The 23,908-nt window shown below is 28.2% G+C and overlaps 1 protein-coding gene across 13 annotated transcripts in view; it reads left to right on the top strand.

Moving 5' to 3' along the window:
- nrm (neuromusculin) overlaps positions 1 to 23,908 on the top strand; it is a 797,795-nt gene that overhangs the window by 708,374 nt on the left and 65,513 nt on the right. For all 13 annotated transcript variants that reach the window (XR_012755069.1, XM_075355520.1, XM_075355516.1 and 10 more), the window contains 5 exons: positions 681 to 995; positions 5,604 to 5,870; positions 16,901 to 17,257; positions 18,539 to 18,799; positions 20,767 to 21,024. Coding sequence is in view for 12 of the 13 variants with exons in the window: in XM_075355520.1 (XP_075211635.1) it covers positions 681 to 995; positions 5,604 to 5,870; positions 16,901 to 17,257; positions 18,539 to 18,799; positions 20,767 to 21,024 (1,458 nt within the window). In the remaining variant the exon portion in view is untranslated. The remainder of the gene's footprint in view (positions 1 to 680; positions 996 to 5,603; positions 5,871 to 16,900; positions 17,258 to 18,538; positions 18,800 to 20,766; positions 21,025 to 23,908) is intronic.

Genomic DNA, 23,908 nt, shown 5'->3' on the forward strand with positions numbered 1-23,908 from the left:
TCATAATTTTATTTCCATTTTCATAGGACGCAACACCAAGCACCACTAGTGCAAACCATTTAGTTATTGTTTGCAGAAAATGATTACTACAAGATGACTCGATTGTTTTAGTGGTTTCAAATTTTTGCACTGAACTAGAATATTTTAATCTTGATTAATCTTTTGATTGATTTTAATTTGAGTAGCTGTGTAACATTTAAGTATGTCATTTTAAATGTTAAAATTATATTTGTTTTATTCACAGAAGAATCACCAAAAGCAACATTAAACATTTCCAATTGATGCTGCACTTTATTACACTTTTAAAGGAAAATTTAATGCAAATTCTTTGTTCCATTTTTTCACAAGTTAAAAGTTGCCTACTAATACCAAAACATGTGTAATCTTTTTGACAGCCAACAATAAACTAAGCATACAAAATGGATACAATGTAAACATACATTTGGAACAAGTGCACCAACACAAAAAAAAAAAATTGTGTCGATTGTACTTACAAAGCTTGGGGAATTAAAAAATTCTCCATATTTTTAATCAAACCTTGTGTGTGTATGTGCACGCACGCCCATAATTTTTTTTTAACTACTGGTTTTATTCGGTAGAACTTAAAAGATTTGTTTCAAAATTTTAAATCTGTACGTATGAAATCAATTGAAAATTTTTAACATGATTAAATGTTTCAGTTAAACCTATTGTAAACCTCACAATGGAACCTTCAGGACCAGTTAGTGAAATAGATCGACAGAACATTTCGCTTCTTTGCCAAGTAGTTGCTGGCAACCCAGACACATTGTTATCTGTCGTCTGGTTCTTAGATGGAGAAGTGTTAAAAGAATTGCCAGACTGTCGTACTCCAAATTCAAGCTTCTGTGATATTGATCCTTCTAAGCTCCTTCTTGAAAATGTTGAACGCAGCTTCCATGGAAATTATTCTTGCGTCGGTATGAATGATGCAGGATGGGGTCCTGTCTCACCTAATACTGAATTGGTTGTATATTGTAAGTATTAATTTCATGTATAATTGATTCTTAATTTTAAACAGAACAGATTTATTTATACTTGCGTAAACTGAAAGACATAAAAAGTCAATTAACATCTAAAATTCAAATAAGCAGACTTTAATGTGATGCTTTCATCCGATATTCAAGCTCATCATGAGTATCGACAGTTATAAAAAATGTTTCTTTATAAACTCTAGGACAGTACAATAGTTCTGGTTAGCTGAATTTCTAGGCTCAACATGAACATTTTTTACTAAATGCCTGCATACCCCTCTGGGTAAATTCAGTACTTTCCATTTAATATTAAAAATAATATATAAATACACATATTTACATAAATAATATATAAAAGGTATTAGTAATATATAAAAGTATTACTGCATCCTCTCATCACTAGCATGAATGACAAGATAAAACCTTAATATATTCTTATTGCCTAGTCATGATGAATTCCTAAGCAGAATAATAATAATACTGTGATATAAAAATAAATTTTTTTTTTTAAATTTGATATAACTTTATGATAATTTATCTATTCTTTATTTAGCAACATCAGTATTTATTACACAGTGCATTATTTACATTTCAGTATGCAAAAAAAAAGCTTTAAAAGTTACTTAGGGATTAATAACAATGTTCAAAAAAATTTACTTCTGGTGTAATAGATTTTATAATTTACTTCACCACAAGACTGTATCTCTTTAGTCTCTCTCTCACAGATCAAGGTTCTCCATTCAGTTAGTGTATTTTTAATAAGATGCACTGAGAAGTGTTGTTGCAATATTATTATTATTTGCAAATGTATATTCTATATAACTTATTCTAAAAGATTCTTCCTTCATTATTTTTGTAAGATTAATTTATTACTTTTTTCACATAGCATTATCTTACACTTGGATATTAAGAAATCTATTTTAAAATGTGTACCTTCTTATTTACCATTAAAAATAATAACTAATATGAAAATATATTTTTCTGTGGTTTTTTATTTGACTTTGTTTTCAAATAACAATATTGTTTTACCCCTTATTCCAGTAATACCGATTAGATAATTTATAAATTATTAAGACAGGAAATTTAGCTGTCACTGGATACTGTCCAAAAATTAACATAAAAGAACGAATTAGTTTTTTGTGGAATTAATGCATGAAATTGTGATGTATATTAGACTATATTTGTACGTAATTGTGTAACAGAAGTAATGAATTGATTACATTAATCTAATAAACAGAAGGTTTAAAGGGTGTTAGATCTAGATCTAACACCCTTAAATATCTAGATATTTACTCCAGAATTTTTTATTTGCAGCTATTATAATATAATAAAAAACATGGAAAATATTTCTATTTGTCAAAAAATATCTTCCAACCCCTATAGATTTTATATTTATCAACACATTAAAGCCTCCTGAGGCCAAAATTTAACTTTGGTTGATTTAATTTTGGTTGCATAAATCGTTTTATGTTTACTTATGTGTAAAACATAACACAAGTTAGCCTTGATTGGTACCTCTGTTTCGTTTTGTATTTTAGAAATGATTTAACCTACAATTAATTTAATAATTAATCCTACTGAACGATATGATAAAACATAAAACTTTGTTAATATTATTCTAATGCATTATTAGCATGTTTCTAATGGGTTTGGAAAGGTTCTTCAGAAAAAAATTCCATTATTTTAGAACTGAATCATTAATTATTTAAAAATTTTAAATTAAAATTATTAAATCTTCAGTCTATGATCAGTTTACTTGGATTGATCTTATCAAATATAGATAAAAAATGAATATATTATCATTTAAAGTACATTAACTAAGTCAGGTAAGTGAGATACAACAGAGGCCAGCAAAAACATGAATCTGGTTTTGTAACTAAATGTATTAGGAGACTTCTTTTTTAAAAATCAATGAGAGGATGGAAAAATATTTCAAGAGTGCTGCATTAAAGAAATCAAAATTCATGAACATTTTACTCATATGAATTTTCAAGCACACATGTATTATTAAAACATATTATCAGAAATAACATTAGAAAGAGTACCATCGAAAGTTCTTTGAAAAATATTGTAATTTTAGTTTCAACAAGGCTTGAGGTATTATTCTCTCTTAAGTGGAGTGGGGATGTTTACATCTCTATGATATGTAATACATCTCTGAAGTAAAATTTCTGTTACATGTTACATCAGAACTGTTCCAATCTACTGATTTGAAAATTTTTATATTTGTTTTTTTCTAAATTAACCATTATAAAGATAGAAATAGTTCTCTACTTGCATCAAAGCTTTAAGAGAATTTGATCCTCTGATTTTTTACTTCCTTGTACAAAGTAAAGGAAGTATTATAATCGTTTTCAGATTTCAACAGAAATATCCATTTTGACCATCCCTGAATCCATTTTGACTAGTTTCAGCATGACATCTGTACATACGTATGAAGAACATATCTTGCATAACTCAAAAACTATTAGAATGTTGAAATTTTGGATTTAGGACTGTTGTAACATCTAGTTGTGAACCTCCCCTTTTGATTGCAATCGACTTGATTAAAAGTATTCAAAAAAGTTGGATTTTGGACTTTTTCTTAACTGCAGTAATAAACCCTCATTGAGAGCTTTTTAATGATGTCATAAGTGGTAGTTATTTTCAGTGGTTCTAGAGTTATAGTAAAATAAAATTTTAATTAACTAAATATTTGTATCTTACAAGAAGGCATTTCAGTTCGAATCCAACTTCATTTCCTTTTTTTTTAATTTAAATATATTGATTTATTAATAATTATTAATCTCCAATTGAAAAAAAAATCAGAAGTTATTAGTGAAATAAAGTTTTATCTACTTTTCATTTTAATTCAAAACTTTTTACAGAGGTTAATAATTATTGATAAATCGATATATTTAAATGGAAAAAAGTTTTAAAAAATGTATGTATATGAAGTCGGATTTTAACCAATGTGTGCATGGTTATGGATCCCACACATGTTCTCACTTACGCCACATAACTATTTGAGTGACATGAAACAAAATTAATATATAAAAGAATACAAAATGGTGATACAGACACCATAAAAAAATGTGATGCATGCGGTGTCCATCACAATGCAATTGTGTAACTGTCCACTTTATTAAAGAATTGGAGGATTGTATCTCACTTTCAAATGAAATAAGTTTAAGTAAAGTGCAGCAAAATATGTGTATATGTAATTTAATAGGTGTACAAGGAAGTCATGTTATGTCCACATCATTAATATTTTTTAATATTTGTAATTTAATTATTTTAAATTTCCCAAAATATGATCATTGATGTTTTTTAAACTACATTACATTAAACCAGAGTATGTCGTTACAGGATTAATTTGAAATTATTTTTATAATTTTTGACTACATTTTAACTAACTTTTTTTTTTTATTATTATTACTGTTATTCTTTAGTTAAGAAATTAAGTTACTAATAATAATTAATAGTACAGCGTGTAAAAGTAATAAATAGTATTTTCAATTTCATTTGAGATAGGAAATTTTAATGTAGCATATTTCAAAATAATTATCTCAACATTGGTCATTCAAAAATTAACTATCTGGAAGTTCTTGTTTTACCATACAGTTTTTTTAAACGTTCCATGATTGGTGAAGATCTACAATAGTTGCCAGTTCTCTGACATGTAAGATCTATTAGCAAGAGGACATTTTTCTAGACTTAAAGAAAATTTCTTAATTTTTTGTATATAAATGATTTTTTTAAAAGTGTATTACTTTTACAGTAAAGTAAAATAATTTTTGTTGCCATACTAGAAAACAATATAAAAAAAGAAAATTTCAATTTATTTATTTTTTGATACATCTCAGTTCCACTACTCTGTTTTGCACTTTATTGTTTTACAATAATTATATATTATTATATTTCAAATCATATATAAGTATATGTTTGTACTTTTTTATGCTATTACACGTATCCATTTTACATGTTTCCTTTGTACAATTAACTGTCACGATTAGTTTTACCCAAAAAGTTGATTTTCTGAGTATCAGCAACTGATTCTCATAATTTATGCTATACTGTAGTTACTCTGTAAGAGCACTCTTTCTATTTATAGTTTAAAAAAATTTTTAAATAATGCAGTTTGTATTAGTAAATGTTGCTATCTCTTTAAATTATTAAATCAATATAATTTGTACAGTTTTATATGTATGTGTTTTATTAATTTTCTATTGTGTGAATAATGCTTTTGTGTAGCACTAAATCACTAAAATTTATTTGTAGTACAACATTTAATTACAGTTAAGTACAACAGATAAGTTATGATTTTAGTAATTATGATAGATAAGTACTTGTTACATATTGTAAATTATAATAATTTTCTGTGTATGCTTATTCGTTTTTTATTATTATAACCACTGACGATAATAATTAAAATAATTTCCCTCAGTTTGTGATTCCATTAAAAAAAAAATCAGGTTTAAATTTTTGTTTGATATTACTAATATTGCTTCCTACAACCTAAATCTGCTAATCATGAGATAGATTTCATGATATAACATATTTCTTCAAAATTTATGTTAGTCAGTAATTTATTCCATTCATTAATGTTGTTTATGCCAAATTTTTTTTCAGACCCTCCTGGACCAACAAAGCTTGTATATGAACCAGCTCGTGTAGTTAAAAAAGGTTCTGTTCAGTTGACTTGCAGTGTAGAGGATCCTGGTCGACCTGACAACCCTACATTCCGCTGGGTTCGTGATTCTCACACACTGTTAGGAGCAAGTACTGCTAATTACACCATTGATCCAGTTACTCTAGAAACAGTTGCTAATTTTACGTGCACAGCTGTGAATGATGGTGGAGAAAGTGAATCTAGTACAGTGCACATCCAAGTACATGGTATGTATTAATTAGTTTTTTAATACTTTTAATTTATAGCGTACTGTATATCTAAATAACATAACAGATGCTTTAGACATCAGTGTAATAGTAATAATAATATAATAATAGTTGTAATAATAATAATAATAATAATATATTATTGTAATAATAATAATAATAATAATAATATTATTATAATAATAATAATAATAATAATAATAATAATAATAATAATAATAATGTATTATTATAAATAATAATAATAATAATTATTATTATTATTATTATTTATTTTATTACTATTACATTATATTTCCCAAGCGAGGCCCATCATTCAAGAGGATGAAGAAATGTGGAGGGGGAGGAGTTTTAACCTCATTAAAAAATCTGGGTCTATCTGGCTCTCACTAAGGGCCCCTCACTACCAATGAGGAGTGAAGAACACTGATATTTCCCTTGGAGAAATCAGATTAACATTATCAAAAGCCAACATAAGGGAACAGAAAATGGCTATAATCGAAGAACTGCTGGAATCTTCCCTCATCTAAATCGGTTGGGACAACCGTAGAGTATACCAGAAAATTATGTAGAACACAAAAATGTTTAGACCTGTTGAATCAGTTCGTGACAGAGTACTAGTTATCAATGAACAGTACTGAATTGGTGCCCGGATAACCTAGTGATAACGGCTATCTGGATCCCACAGAACAAGAATATTCCAGTTAAAAAACATAGGGCTGAAAAAGCATTCGTCTGGGCGAGGAGCAGGGGTATCACTTAACATCAGCTGCTATCTTACTCCAAATGAGACAATCCATGAGTTCCAAATGAAACAAGATGCACTGGAGGAACAATTAAGGATGTTGAAAGCTCAGTTGCTGCCAGCAATTTCAACATCAGGGCAATCAAATGGAGAATACCTGCAATGAACTCCAGAGGTAAATATATCCTGAAAATGGGAGCTAGGATGAATTTGAGTGTCAGAAATAAAGGAAACATTGTAACCTTTAAAATACCGGGTTTTTAATGGTCCATCTCTGACACTACTCTAACCTCCGAGAATATATTACAGAGAATTGTGCCAGAAATACACATTGGGAAGTGACAGAGGAATATACAGGTAGCAATCATCAATATATCCTCTGCAAAGTTTTTAAGGAACCATGCATGTTACGGATTGTCCAGAATCAAGATAGAATGTTACTGAGCTAGATGATACCAAACTAACAAAGGTGATAGATCAATGAAAGAGAGTGATACATAAAACAATAGGATCTTGCGAGAAGAAGATCATTAACGTCACGATGTGCTTCATAAGACGTGTATGTGATCAAGCCATGTCCAGAAAGAAACAAAGTAAAAAACCAGCTAATTGGTCGAACAAGGACATCAGGAAGCTTAGGAAGAAATGCCTTTGGATCAGATGTATAGCCAGCAGGATAAGGAAGAGAAACATTCTGGCTGCAAATATTATCCACATTGAATATAAAGCAGCCAAGAAACAGCTCCAAGATGTGATAAAAAAGAGCAAAAGGAAATAAGTGGGTGGCTCTCTGAGAATAAGTTAATGAAGAGCATTGGGGAATCGGCTATATAAGCTAGTGATGTGACAATTGGAAACACAACAACCAAATCTGCCTATGATGCTGAAACTTATGCAAAACATCATGGGTACAATTTTCCCCGCCCACAGCTGAAGAAGCTCAGAACTGATAAAGGACCTTGACAACATCCTATTCTTAACAGAGGAAGAATTCAGGAAAGCCGTGCACTCACAGCTTTCCTGAATTCTGGCACTGCATGCCACTGGTTTTTTTGTTTGCCATTGTTTTGCATTGTTTACCATTTGCACCAGGCCCAAATGGTATTCTCACAGAGGAGCTTAAAGTTAGAGTGCTATACAACTGATTTTGCTCAATAGAACGTATAATGAGGGTTGCTTGAAGGTATCTTCCCAAAGAGATGGAAGATTCAGAGACTCGTACTGATAAGTAAGTGAAAGGGAGAGCCATGTACACCATCAGCTGTATGCTCAATACCCCAGGAAATTACTAGAGAGCCTTCTGAAATGAAAACTTACAGTGGTAATTCAGAACACAGGGGACCTCTCAAAGAGACTATACAGATTCAGAAGAAACCCGTCAACCAAACGTGATTAAAGAGGTTGTGAATGCAACCCTAGAGGCAGAGAGTGGCAATGACCTGCTGTGAACAATCGACAGCTACCTCAGCCAAAGAAAGTTGTTGGTATACCAAACCACGGAGAGACCTGTCTACAAAACTATCACTGCAGGGGCCGTACAAGGGTCAATACTAGGCCCAGATCTGTGGAATGTGGCATATGATAGGCTCCACATGGAGTGAAAAAACACATACACACTCCTGATAGGATATATAGATGATATAGCTGCTGTAATAGTCACACAGGATATAGAAGAAATTCAGATGAAATTAAACCAGCTGATGTAGAGAATGGAATTATGGATGGAAGAACATGGACTGCAACTGGCTATGGAAAAAACAAAGATTGTTCTACTCATCAGATGATGGTTCCCAACCAATATTGAGGTGGATATCAGACAGGCTGGAAGCGGTCGAGTACCTGGGAGTCAGACTTGACACCAAGCTAACATTTGGAATCAGGTATGTCACAACTAAAGCGGCAAAGATATCAACTACATTAAGCCACCTCATGGCAAATACTGGTGGACCCATATAGAGCAAAAGGAGGTTACTAATAATCATCACCCACTCCGTACTATATATGGTAGCAAAATGTGGGGAGTCACATTAGAGAAGTAAACCTAAAGAAGACACATGGTATCTGTGCAGAGGAGAGAGAGATTAGGATGGCATCATCATGTACAATGTCGGAACCAACATCAATGGTAATAACAGAAGTGATCCCAATTGACCTGCTGACACTGGAGAGGCAAGAGGCCTATCTGAAGAGGATCAAAGCACCTAAGGATCAGCTGAGGCAACTGACCAGTACTAAGGCCATGAAGAACTGATAAGAAAAATGAAATAATGTAAAGAGGAGCAGATGGACTGCCAGGTGGGAGACCTGGACAGATATTACAACCGTAAATTTGGGAAGGTAGACTAATATCAGACACAGCTCCTTTCTGATCATGGATGTTTTAATGAATATCTTTTTAAGATGGACAAAATCAATAATCCTGGGTGCCCATGTAGTGATGTAAGAGAAGATGATGCAGAGCACACCTCTTTGAGTGCAATAGATGGAGCACCTTCAGAAATAGTTGCAAGCTGATACTGGTGAAATAACGCCGGAAACTCTCATAGAGAAGGTGCTCACCAGCAAGTGTAGTTGGCAGAAGATTACAAGTTTGTAGGATTGATTCTAGAAGAAAGAAAAAGGAACTGTTCCTGAAGAGGAACAGTTGAACCAAGATGAAATAAGTAAGAGAAAGCAGCAGGTTTATGAGAAGGCAAATCTATGGACACAGTCTCGAATTAAAGAGGTAAGCAGTTTGGGGTGAATTAATTGTCCATGAACAGAGATTAGGTTTTTAATGAGTGGGAGTCCCATACACTATGTTGGGAATGTCATCAGTTCCCTGTTGGTGCACAACACCTATTTTCTCCTCTATAATAAAATTAAAGAAATATATATAATTATTGTTGTCCTAAAAACCATTAATGTTCTCTTTGTAAAAGTCGTAATTCCATTTATTTTTGATTAACTTTAAACTCTGAAACCTAGTCCATAGTTTTAAATTAAACCTAGTCCATAGTTTTCAGTTTTTTTTTCCTGTTTAGCCTCCAGGAATCTGTCAAGTATTACCTCAGAGGATGATATGTATGAGTGAAAATGAAATATAGTCTTGTACAGTCTCAGGTCGACCATAGTTTTCAGTATAATTTGCCTTTTTATACGCTAGGAGTAGATCTCTTTTCTAGCCCCTTATGGACAAAGGTCATCAAGTAAATTGCATCATTAGTTTTTGCAAAATATAAAACACTTCAAAATATCATTTAAGCTTTAATTATACTCCCCTTTTTATTTGGTTACATCTCCTGAACAGGTGTTTGTTTTCTCCAGTTAAAATTGAACAAATACTTAGGAACAAAATAATACAGAATTAGAGAATAAAAAGAATTAGAGAATAAGTTTTTATTCTGCTCGTGAATTCATCTTCTATTATTTTAATTTTCACATATCTTTAGGCATTACCAATCCTAGAGGACTTTTCCTTTTATTTATATAATTAAAATTAGCTTTTAATACTTATTTGAAAAAGTATTTATCACAGTTAAGTTATCACTATTATTTGATAAGTACTGATTCACAATTAACTAGCTGTTTGACACAATAAAGATTTAGATATATTGAAAAATAATTGCTGTAATTTTTAACCACAATTACAAAATTACCCAGAAGGGTAATAGTTATTGTTAGAAGTTCATAATTTACGCATTATACAAGAGGTAATATTTGGTATATATAAAAAGTAATTGAATTAGAACAGGAAGAAATATTTATCATAAAGTAATAGTAAAGGAATGAATATTGAAATTTAATTATTAATGAATTAGATGTGTTAATATGTACATATTTTTGAATGATAATTTAATTTTTTTGAATGAATGTTAAAACATATACACTTTCTGTTCACCTTATTACATTGTTTTTTTAAACTAATACTACTGTTTTTTAAACTAATTATTATTATCCCATTTCCTTTCTAATTTAATATATAAATCTGGAATAATAATAACTGTATTTATCACCAACATTTTGCTAATGTGGCATATAAAATCCTATGAAAACTATTCTAGAGGGTCAGAATTGAAAAATTTGTGTTTCTCTGGTTGTGATAAATACAATTTATAAACATGTAAATGCAATTTATATGTTAAACATATTTATATATGTAAATGAAATACATGTATATGAATAATTACATTAAATTATTCTTGATAATGAAATTAACTCATACAATCACACTCATTTTCTTTTTGATGAGTATTTTTAAAAAATCTGCTTATACAAAATTGTGATAAACATCTGTTTATATCCTATAGGAAAATCATTTTATTATTTTTTATTAATAAGATTGCTAAATTACAACCATTTGGTATGTTATAAAACAATGTAAACTATGCCATTAACAATACACTATTAATATATTATTAAGATAATATTTGAGTAAAAAAGATGCCTAAATTTATTATGCGCATGTTTGAGTAAGTTATATCTTTGAACAATACAAGAACTCTTTGAGAGTAATACATAATGTCGAACTTATATTGGGAAGCTCTTTCAAAACTTTTGATCTCATAAAGGTTACCACATGGATTGTGGCTTAGCATCGTTAGTTCAGAGTAACTTCTGTTGCTGGAATGAATATATTATTATCCTCTTAAATTAACAATAATACGTTATGTTTTCAAAAGGAAAACAAATCAGATTTTCCTTTATTGAATACTTAAGAACAATTACTTTTACTTTTTAGTTGTTATCCATAAAATAAATTGATAGATACTAATTTTAAATTTGTTTTGCAAAACTTAAAATGAAAATGAAAGTTTATTATATGATTTTTAAAATGTACCTAAAGAATATGAATATATTTAAAACATAATAAATCAGTTTACAATCATTATTTTAAAAATATCTCTCATAAGGATCTTCTATTCCTAAAAATTAAAAACAATTTTTAAAATTTGAATTACATTCATTTATTTTTCTAGTGGTGTGATAAACTTGTTTACCTTAAAAACATTTAGTTTAATATACATTCTATCAAATACATTACTTGATATTTAAACAGTAAAGTCTTAGTTTCCAAAAACGTGTACTTTTAACAGTTAGTTAACCTAGAGAATACAGAATTTAAGAAAAAAATTTTAAGGTCTAAGTTTATATTTTATGTGGCATGTACACAAGTCATGTTAATTAATTATACTAATAATCTTAATTATTTAATAATAACAATATTTTTATTTTTATGTTTTCATAAAATTTTACAATATATAAGTTTATCTTAGCAGGTTGGATGCTGAATTTAAATTTAGCCTGTTCTTGGGTATTACAGATTACGTATTATAATATAAAATACAAAAATAAATAAATACGTCGATCATACATTTTATAATAAAAATGAAAATAATGATTATAATGTAAAAAAAGAACAAATACATACTCTTAGTACTCGTACATTAGAGGGTTCAGTGTATACTTATATATATATTTAAATTTGGGTCGTTTGACAAAAAGGCTGAAACTACTTCAAGTGCTTTTTTTTTAACTTAAGTTATAATTTTTAAATGCCAGTCAGCTGCCAAACCCCAAACCTCCACACCAAATCTTATTAAAGATTCCCTTATACATTAGTAAAAGAGTTTTACATGGAAGAACATTTTTTAGTTAATAAAATCTATTCAGACAACCTCTAATTACAAGAAAGTTGTTTTAAGTGACGATCCCATTTCAATTTATGGTCGACTATCACACCCAGGTATTTTACCTCGTTCATTACTGTCAATCTATTATTCATACATAGCTTATTATTACTGAAACTGAGTCTGAAGGGACAACTGCAATTGTGTTCAATTAATATGCAAAAGGAATCAGATTTCATATGAGCAGATTTGAAATGTATGAGCATAGTTTTTTTTTTTCATTTGTAACAAGTTTGTTATGTGAGACCATTTTAAAATCATCCTGCAATAAAGATTCTGCTGCATGAAGACCCTTGTGTGCAACTAAAAGTACAGTATAATCAGTAGTCTTAAAATCTAAACTGTGGGATAGATTGTTTAAAATTTCATTAACATAAATTATATATAAAATCGGGTCTGGGTGACTTCCTTGTGGCACCCCAAAATTACAATTTATCAGATTACTAAAACTACTACTTATTTTAACAACAAATCTTCTGTTACATAAACAACTTCAAAAACAGTTGAGGAGATGATCTTATAATTCCTATTCTTTTTAAATCATTAAACAGGATTTCATGACTGAAGGTACAAAAACTATAAGAATGTGACAATTTGAATTTAAATTAAACCAGTAAATCTCTCAATTTCCTCTCCAAAAACCAAATTGTTTTTTACATATTATATTATTTTCTAATAAGTAATTATTCAAATAATTTTCCATGTATTTTTCAAAACTTTTCAGTTACTGAGAGAATAACTATAGGTTTCTAATTGTTTAGTAAACTACAATCACCCTGTTTAAATATTAGTCTTATTATGGCAACCTTCATTAAATCAAGAAAAGTACCTGATTTTATGGAAAAATTTATTAAATCGGCAATTGGTTGACTGACTGTTTTATATAGTAATGTTTTTTTTTTTCTTTTTTTTCCTGTTTTAACCTCTGGAACCACCATAAGGTATTACTTCAGAGGATGAATGAGAATGATATGTAAATGTAGTCTTGTACAGTCTCAGGTCAACCATTTCTGAGATGTGAGGTTAATTGAAATCCAACCACCAAAGAACACCAGTATCCTTAATCTAGTATTAAAATCCGTGTAAAAGTAAAACTGCCTTTACTAGGATCTGAACCTTTATTTAGTAGTGTTAGGTCTTGACTCTAACCTTATCAAAGCCTAGAGGGATATGAAAATCTACATTAATTTCATTAACAGTATAATTCTGCACTACTGTAACACAGCATTTTGGAATTATATTTTCAACCACTGAGGCAGAAGATTTAGCAATATCTTTCTTTCTCAATACCAAAATTACTCATGTGTTTTAAAATGCTACCATCTAGATTATCCTTAGACTTCCTACTTAAAAGATTAATGAACTACCAATGTTTTTTGAAATCATTATTTGATTTTCTAATTTCAGTTTTAAAATAGAAATTTTTATGACGTCTTATCATTTTATTAATTGTATTCCTGATTTTGTTATAGTCACTTCTACACAGTATAAGTATCACACAAAAGGGAATTTTTCCATCTCTTAAAGGAAGGATACTTTTTCAATAATTATATAGCACCTATTTAGTCATCCAGGGTTTATTTTTGCGATAATATATGAAATTGTCATATGATTTAATGTTTATTGTAAGAATTTTGAAATACAGAAACCAATTGTTGAAAAAAATCATTTATCTCCTTTATATGAGATATCAGTCTAACTATAATTAAGTAATTCACCCTAAATTTTTTATTTTTTTAATAATATTTTTCGCCCCAATTGGAGCACTTAGATCATTCCATAATGAAATCTAAATATGTACTCTGAAACAGCCCATCAATGTAACATTCTTAAGTTAGAACCCCTTAAATCTGTTTGTTCAGTCATTCATGAAACAAACAATACAAATAAGTTCTTATGTTGTATGTTTGCTTATTCACATCTGATTTACATTGTAATGCATACTATAGACCTATATTTGATTTATAAATTTGATGTCAGTTGATTGACGTCATTTCATGTCAAGCCAGACATGTCAGCGAGTCAAGTAATGAGTAATACAATGTGATGAAATTTTCTTCAGTATGAGTTCAGCTCTTGGTATGTCTTGATGTGTTCTTTAGTTGTGGTAATGGTTTAATACAAATATTATAAAGATTGTTTCATAAGCAATGTCATAAATTTAGTTAAAGGTTTTTATGACAGAACTTTTGGTATTATTTTATTGAATATCAAGATTTGTTAAGTTGTATGTGTTTTGTGCTGTGTTTTATTGAATTCGACAGTGAAACAGTTTTCTGAAGTATTTTAAGTAGCTAATTATTGATAAATTAAAACCTAATTATTTTTTATAATTACGTAAGTATTTACAATTAAGTAATATTTAAGTTTACTTTTATTCATTAAAACAGTTTGAAGTTTACAATTTTTAAAAAATCCGGCTTGTAAAAATTCTCCATATATTTTTTTGTTACATTTGCGAGGAATTCACCACTAAATGTCAATGAAAACCAGTATAAAATTTGCTGAAAACTGCTTACAAACATTATTTTGACTGTCCTTTGTTTGGGAGATCAAGATAAATCCTGGGCTCCACATGTAGCATGCATCATGCTACATTAAACTAACCCACTGGTTAAAAGAAAAAAATATCATTTTCCTTTTGGCGTACCTATGATTTGGTGAGAACCTTCTAATCATTATGAGGTGCTTAACAAATGTTTACTGGTTTCAATTCAAACAATAAAAGCAGTATTGCATACCCAAATGTTTATTCAGTTATGAGAGCAGTGTACTTCATAGTGTTAATTTACCAACTCTGATTGCTTCAACTTCTTAGAAAGAAATTTCTGATTCCTCAGAAGATTTGACCAATGACTTCTCAACTTCAATAGTTATTAATTGCATTCCAGAAGCATCAAATACCGATGTTCACCTCACATCATACAAGTAGAACTGAGCGATCTAATTCATGACTTGTATTTGTCAAAACAATGTGCAGAACTCCTAGGTTCATGTCTTAAAGAATGGAATTTATTAAACAAGAATACTAATATTTCAGTATATAGAAATTCTAACAAAAATTTACTGAAATAATTTAAAAGAGATAGTTTAATTTGTTCCTGCCATGATGTTAGGAGGCTAAGCTCTGAACTGGATAAGGAATATGTTATTCATGATTGGTATTTATTTATAGACTCATCGAAAAGAAGCTTAAAGGCAGTGTTGTTGCATAACTCAAATAAGTTTTCTTCTATACTGGTAGGACATGCTGTAGGAATGAAAGAAACGTATGAAAGTATGTCAAAAATTTTAAAAGCTATTAAGTATGATGAACATTCATGGCAAATCATTGCTAACCTGAAAGTGATAGGCTTTCTTCTCTGTCTCCAGCGTGGCTTTACAAAATATATGAGTTTCATGTGTTTGTAGGATAGTCAGGCTACAGATAAATACTATGCAGTTAAAGAATGGCCAAAAAGAAATCAGTTTACCCCAGGAAAGGAAAATTTCAATTTTCTCCTCGTCGAAGCAGATGATATTATTTTACCACCTCTACATATAAAATTAGGCCTGATGAAGAACTTTTCAAAAGCATTAGATGAAGATGGAGACAGCTTTAAATATTTAGCTGAGATTTTTTCACAATTAGGTGAAGCCAAATTAAAAGAGGGAATACTCATCAGGCCACAAATAAGAAAATTAATTCATGAAAATATATTTGACAGCAAACTGAATCCTAAAGAAATAGCAGCATGGAAGTCATTCAAAGCTGTTATTATTGGTTTTCTTGAAAACAAAAGACCATGATCAGCTTATAAATGAACTCTTAGTGAACTACAAAAATTTAGGCTGAAGAATGTCATTGAAAATTCATTTTTTACATTCTCATTCAGACTTTTTCCCTTTAAACTATGACATAAGCAACTAACAAGGAGAAAAGTTCCACCATGATATATTGCAGATGGAGCAATGTTATCAAGGCAAATGAGATGAATCTACGTGAGTGACTACTTCTGGATGATAAAAATAGAAGACTTCACTGAGCACAAAAGGAAAATAAGAAAAAAGAAAAATCTAAATGTCTGTGCAAATTAAAGGTAGGAATTTTAATTTTAATTATTATTATTTTCGTATTCTATAATAAGTTTCTCAATATTTTAATGGGTCATAACTAAAAATCTGAGGGTGATGAAGAAAAATTGTTTCATTTTAAGATTCAACATAAAAACTACATTCTAATTCACCTACTTTTATCTCAGTTCCAAATTATTTATTCTTTTTTTTTTTTTACTTGTGTTATTACTCAGAAGTTAATTACTAAAACTGCTAATCATATTATAGTGATTGTTAAGTGTTTACAAAGGAATTTGACTATGACTACCTCTCATTCTGTTGTTGATGACAGGATCTTCTGAACCATAGATCCTAGGAATTTGAAATTTACATATAATCCAAGATTAGAATTTTTCTGAATTCTTTAATTAAATGTATTGAATATCATAACAATATCAGTACAATTAGTAGTTTATTAACGATTTCTTTTTATACTTACTAAAATATATAGTAATAAATTATATTAATATATAATTTTAATAATTAATAATTATAGTGTAATTTTTTGTTTTATTTTTCAGCGCCTCCAACATTTATTGAAAGACTTCCTCCATACTATGGTGCTTTAATGAATGCTCAACAGATTAGTATATCATGCAGAGTTGAATGTTTACCATTATGTTCTGTAAACTGGTTAAAGAATGCTAGAGCAATTGATCTTGGTAGTAATACACGTTATACTGTACATAACACTGTTGTCCCACCTGATACAAGAACAAATGATTTTGCCTCGGTTCATTCAACTCTTATCTGGAATATGTCAGCATGGCCAGGAAATCAACTTGATCGTATACATGATAACGCTAATTACACATGTCAAAGTACTGGAAATGCTGTGGGAGTTGGTGTTAAGAGTACAACCTTCTTTGCTGTAGAATGTCAGTAATTATTTATCACTTATTCAGATATAATTTTTTTTATGTAAAGTTAAGATTATTTACTCTACTTTGTTAACTTTTACAAGAGCAAAATTTAGTCTAAAATGTCATTTTGGATTATAAAATAATTACTAATATTTAAATATGTTTTAAGTGCCAGAAATTTATAAAATAATAGCAGCTGTTTTTGACAAAACATGTTTTGTTTGTTTTGAAAAGAATCAAACTTAATATTATTAAACTCTGCCCTTGTTGATTCATGTCATATAGAAAATGCTTAATTATAAATCTTTAATAGTGATTTTTATTTTAAAATTACTTATATTGGCTATTTTAAAATTATTTTACACAGTTGTACTAGTGAATATAAAAGTAAATATTTTAATATTTAATTACCTTTTAAACTGATAAAAACAAGAAAAACAATTTCTTTTCACCAATAAAATAACAGTCAAAAACTAATAAAAAAAAAGTGTATGTGAAGTGTTAGAGCTTGAAACAAGATTGTATGCTAAAGAAAGGAAGAAAGTGCATCTGAATATCAAGTCAGATAAAAGTGTTCAAATAATATATATGATTAAATTATATGATGAAAATACTAAAATCAATCTACAATGATAATATTAGCACTGTAACTTGTGAGTTAACTTTAAGTAGAACAGCAGAGAGCAGGTGGCTTGTTTAAGTAATCAACATGACCTCTAGTACTTTTCTCCTACACTATACTAGAAATGTATGTAATGATATTTTAAATCTTAATCCATCCACTGATTTAAAAAAAATTGTATTACTTATATTTATATTTTCCAAATTAAATTTTGAGGGGTAAATATTTCTATATTTCTTTTGTTCCATAAATCTCATAAGATAATAAAAGCATAATTTGCTACTTGTGATACATATATAAATCTTTATTAATTGTTTTAGTCAACAATTGCAAATTAACAGTAGTCAACCTGGTCATTAACTGTAAATACTTATGCCACTCAGCAGCACACCATTGTTGCTCTTGAATAACTTAACATTACTGATTACCTGCTCTCATTTTTCATTGAATAACCAATAAACTGCATTGAACTTACTATAACAGATTTTTAATTAGTTTGGTTGCTCTGCTTTCAGTTATCAGAATAAAATAATTACAATTAGAGTTAAGTTAATTTAAGTTGACCCAAATGCTACTAAACATAAACTGCCAGTATTAGCAGTAGTTAAGCAAATATTTTCCTATTAAATTTAATATAAAAATTTTATTTTGTTTTTTTTTTTTTGTTTACTTAGATCCCCCAGAAAATGTGACAGTTTCAAATAGAGCAGTAAATGTGATAGAAGGTAATGTTCCTGAGAAGGTATTATGCAGTGCCAAAGCGTTTCCAGAGGCTTCATATCAGTGGCGTAAAGAAGATGAATCAGAAATTATAATCAAAGGAAATGCTCTCATACTCAATTTTCCTGTATCAAGAACAAGAGATGGAAATTATGTATGCGAGGCATTTAATCGCCATGGAAACAATACGCAAAAAACATACATAAATGTTTTATGTAAGTTGAGTATTTTTTAAGCATTACCTTAGTTTATACCTTTATTCATGATATTAATGTTGCATTTTATTTAAAATAAAGTTTATATAAAATATTACTGATTAAAAAAAAAAATTAAAAAGATTAGTTTGAAAAATAATTACATTAGAATTTAGTAATCATTAATTTCATCACATTAACCCAAAGAAGTTCATGTAGTTTTATTTGACACTAAGATGACAATACCATCTCTACTCAGCACAGATAGTAATTGTAGTGAATATCATTACTATCAAAGTTAGCAACAGTGACCAGTACTTTTTTATCTTAGGTAGTTTACATTTGTTACCCATAAGAAAAACTGGGTAAAGAAACATGTAGTGTAGAACTATATGTTCATTTACCTATGTGGTAAAGGAAACCGTATGAGATAGCATAAAGGAATAAATTAGTATATCCTTTACCCATTTTTCATCTACCATTAGAATTGTAAACTTGTTCAAATTCTTTGTCACTTTGAGGACTCCCTTCCCCCCTCACCAAACAAATAAATAGATAAATCTTGATTTGTTCACTTTTCCAGGAAACGGATCATTTTAAATTGCACTACTGTAACCACTCCTGCCCACAAATAATTTAAGGATATGGTACACTGATCCTTATTTTTCATTCATATCCATTTTAATTGGATTTGTTTAGTATAATTGTTTTTAAAATAAAAATGAAATTCATTAAAAAGTTGATTATGATGATGGACTCCTTTTTCAACTAAAATTCAAAAAGACAGCTTAAATATCAAACAACAAGCTCTGTGAAATTCTAGTGAATAGTAACCACACTTTATAAAAGCAGAGATACTTTATCTCTGATCAGAGAAGGAACACCGTTACAGGTGTTCATCTCCTAAGAAGTAAGAAATACACATAAGTGTTCTCTATGTTATGCGTCTAAGAGACACCTTACAACTCACATCCTTCAGTTACGATGTTTAATGCACTCATATTTCCCATCACCTCCTAATATCTTCATTTCTTTCATCTCCTAAGAGAGGGTGAAATTTTATATATATAAAATGTAGCATTTGACCAATATAAACACAAAAGTAAGAAATAATCTTGAGTCTTTTTTTTTTTTTTAAAACAAAGAAGGTGCCAAAATAAAAAATATCTGAAAAATGAAGTTTATTTAATCCTCAAATTAATTATTTTTGTTGACCAGCACAACAAACACAATACTTATCTTTTTCAAAAATATAAATGGCTCACTTTCAAGTTAATGAAACTTTTCTTTCAAAATACCTTTCAGAGCTAATTAGCAGTACTTTCTGATGTACCAAAGTTGTTACCTAGTCCACTAAAGAAAGTACTACTGCTTAGTACAGCGTTAGGCTGTTTGAGAACAAGAATGGCCCTTTTTGTGTTTTGTAATTTTACAGAATAAAAACATTTGTAATTTTAAATTATTTATAGTTGGTATTTCTTTTTTATATTGCAAACCTTATATGGCCCAAAAGAAATGTTAGAATGTTAAAAAAAATCTAATTATATTCACAATTCTCTGAAATAAAGCTTATTCCTTACTCTTAATTGTATAAATGTTGAATTCTGATATATTTTGATTTAGTTATTTTCCTCCACTTTACCACATTTCTTAATTAAAATATTTGTTTGTAATGGTATAAGTCAAAAGATATTTTTCTAAATATAAGAGTATGGAAAAATTGAGTGAGGTAACCAAATCCAAAATTTTGAATTCAAAATTAAACTACTTTTGCATTAATAATTAGATATTTAAATGGTATTAAATTTCACTGGGGAAAAAGTATACATAAATTTAACAACCTACCAAAAGATTGTATAAACTGGAAAATGATCAACATTAATACATAAAAATATTACCATTGAAATAAATAGAGATTGGTAAACTTAATTTAAGTAATGGTTTTACAAATATATATATATATATATATATGTATTCAATTTTTTCAGACAAACCTGAATGTGGAATCACACAAACTGAAAAAGATGGTAAAATAGTACTAATATGCACAGCAAAAGCTAATCCACCTGAAGTTGATTTCACTTGGAGAATAAAGAATGAGAATGAGACAATTGAAGAAAATGTGGAGAAAAAAGGTCTCAAAAGTTATCTTACTTTAGATACAAGAGTTGAAAACTTCAGAACATATTTATGTTTTACCAACAATTCAGTTGGAATGTCAATACCATGTGAAAGAGATGTAACAGGTAAGATTAATTAATTATATATTTAATTAATGATGTAAATATTAGTTGAATTAATTACTATCAAAATGATTTTTGTTGTGCAGATTTTTGGGTTTTTTTTTATTAAAAATCTATTCTTCAATATAGTTTTAACTCTTAATGCAGATCAGTTTTACTTACTTGAATATAATAATTATCCTCAGTAGGTTAGATTTAAAAAAATTTAACACCTTAATTGTGTGATATCAAGAGGCATTTTAACACATTATGTAACAGTAACTAATTTGTAACTGATACAGGATTATCCTACACAATATAATCTAGCAATCAATACAAGCCTTATACTATTAAATATATTTTAAACAAGTCAGATTGAGAATAGTAATCTGCATTATCAAATTTAGTAATTAATTTTAATTTGAAATTTAATGTTCTATTTTGAAGTATTTAAGAATAATTCCCTTGGAGTTAAGTTTAAATTACTGAATTTCATATTTCTACTCAAGTAATTTTAATTATACTTAGCAGTTAAACATGTTTTTATCCTGGAGTGCCTTATATCTTTTTATTTGTTTAAAAAATTAAACTCTCTTTTTTATTTCTTTTTAAACTGAGGTAAAGAACAAATCTTATGGTTAATTTACTTTTTTATATCTGTTTTATTATAAGCATCCTGTGGTACTTATTTTAATTAAAGAGTAACACTCCAGATTTTACTATTATTATCTTTTTTTCTTTATTCTATGTTAAAAAATTTTGTTGGAATTCCTCACCTCTAATATATTTAATAAATTATTAAAAAATGAAAATCCACCTTACCAGCAAATTAAGAGTGTCTCAAGAATTAAAAAATTAAAACAAAGTTTGTTTTAATTTTTTAACTTATAATATTTTTAACTCCTGATGATGGTTTTGAAAAAACTGAAAGATCTTGTGACACACTTAGTTTGTTGATAAAGTAGATTTTAATTTTTTATGAATGTTGTTTTTATATTCTCTGTAATAATGGAAATTAAAATATTTATTCAGTTTTGCCTGTGCTCTAGGCGGTTTACAAAAACATAATTTAAGATTCCATTCATGGCATTACTATTTGATCAGTTTCACTCCTAACAAACAAATTTCAAACCATTTATTATATATAATTTCATAAAGTCATTCAGATTGTACTAACTTTTCAAAAACATTCTACCACAGGATGAAGTTTTACTGTAATTACATAGAAAATACTATTAATTTTTAACTTTAAAAAAAAAATGAAGATATTGTACTTCAAAAACAAAATAGAAGTTGATATTTTATAAATTAAATTGCTGATTTTATGTGAGAATTAAATATTTTATTATTTATAATTATTTAGTGCTTATATCTTTATATTTTTATGGTTAGTTATGTATGAAAAACGTATTACTATTTATTCTAATTTTTTTTTATATTATTGTACTATAATTTTCAAATATATTTGTCAGTAATCTTTTTCCATTATTTATTGGATTATTTATAATTGTATAATATAAAATAGTAGAATCAAATTGACTAATGCTAATAAAGATGTATAAAATTTTGCTCCTGATTATTAAAATTCAAGTCAAATCAGTTCGATTAGACAAAGCGTGAAAAAACTGATTTAAAAATACGATGCTTTTAGCCTACCAGGAGAAAAGTAGTAAGTTCAGAGCTGCAGGTAGGACAATCCTCTAATTTTGCTTCAGTTTACCCATTCTACTGCATTATATTTCACTAAAAATTCATATAGTTAAGCTAATTGCATATTTTAAACACAAATTTTAATTTAATAATCTTTCAAAAAATGTTTATTTATAAAATGTAGTAGAAAGGGTGTACTGTGTATGTAAAAGCTTTACTGCATGTAAAACGTTTTTCTATCTATATTTTGATATATTTCTTCAGCCTTTATACTATTAGATTTTTCTCAGTTTTAATTTATTTTTTTACTGGCTTAGAGGTATAAAAATGATCTTGCTTTACTTGTTTTCACCACTACACTGGATGTTATTCTGTTGTACATTATAGAAAGAGATAAATATTACAGTATGTTTCAACACTTTTTTTTCATTTTATCTATATGTTTAAATTTAAATGAGGGTTATACAAAATGTATTATTAGATCTTTAAGAATTTATCCATTTAAAAAAAAAAGGTACAGTAACTTTGTACTGAAACAGTAGTTATTTTAATTACATTGTTAAGCTTTGTATATATTAGTTATGTTATTCGCATTGCATTATGTAAGTTAAAAGTTGACTGAAAATAATTAAATTCCACTATTATGTGGTGATAATTCTTTTTTAATATAATCCTGCTCCTAATATAATATAGATACTAGGATTAAAAGAATAGTTAATCTTTTTAAATAAAAAAAAATACTAATAAAATATTAAAAAGAAGTGTTTTCATATAGATGACTTAACGATATTAAAGTACTTCATTAAGAAAGTACTTTAAAACTAAGTTCTTATTAAAACTAAGTGAAACTGAACAGAACAGAAATAATCATTTATGTTAGGCTTAATTCCTTTGAGATTTAGGAGCTTGAATAGAAATAAACATAAAAAGAAATGGCAGTCACGGGACTGGCCAACAGAAGTGAAAACTTCAAATAATGAATACCAATTTGTGGTTTATAATTATATTTGATTATATTACTATTTCTAGCTTGTGCTAATTTTATTAAAACATATATTTAAATGATTTTATAATGAATTGAAAAATATTAACAACAAAATTTAATTAATTTTATTTATTAATTATTAGTAACAATAACAAAATATTTACATGTTAATAATGATGTGTATTATAGTTAACAATGATACATTTTATTCTATTTCTGAAATGTTTACGTTGTTTGTATTATCATCTTGTTCTAAAAATGAAACAATTGGTT

Source organism: Lycorma delicatula, chromosome 2, assembly GCF_047948215.1.
Source record: "Lycorma delicatula isolate Av1 chromosome 2, ASM4794821v1, whole genome shotgun sequence".
Lineage (NCBI taxonomy): Eukaryota > Metazoa > Arthropoda > Insecta > Hemiptera > Fulgoridae > Lycorma > Lycorma delicatula.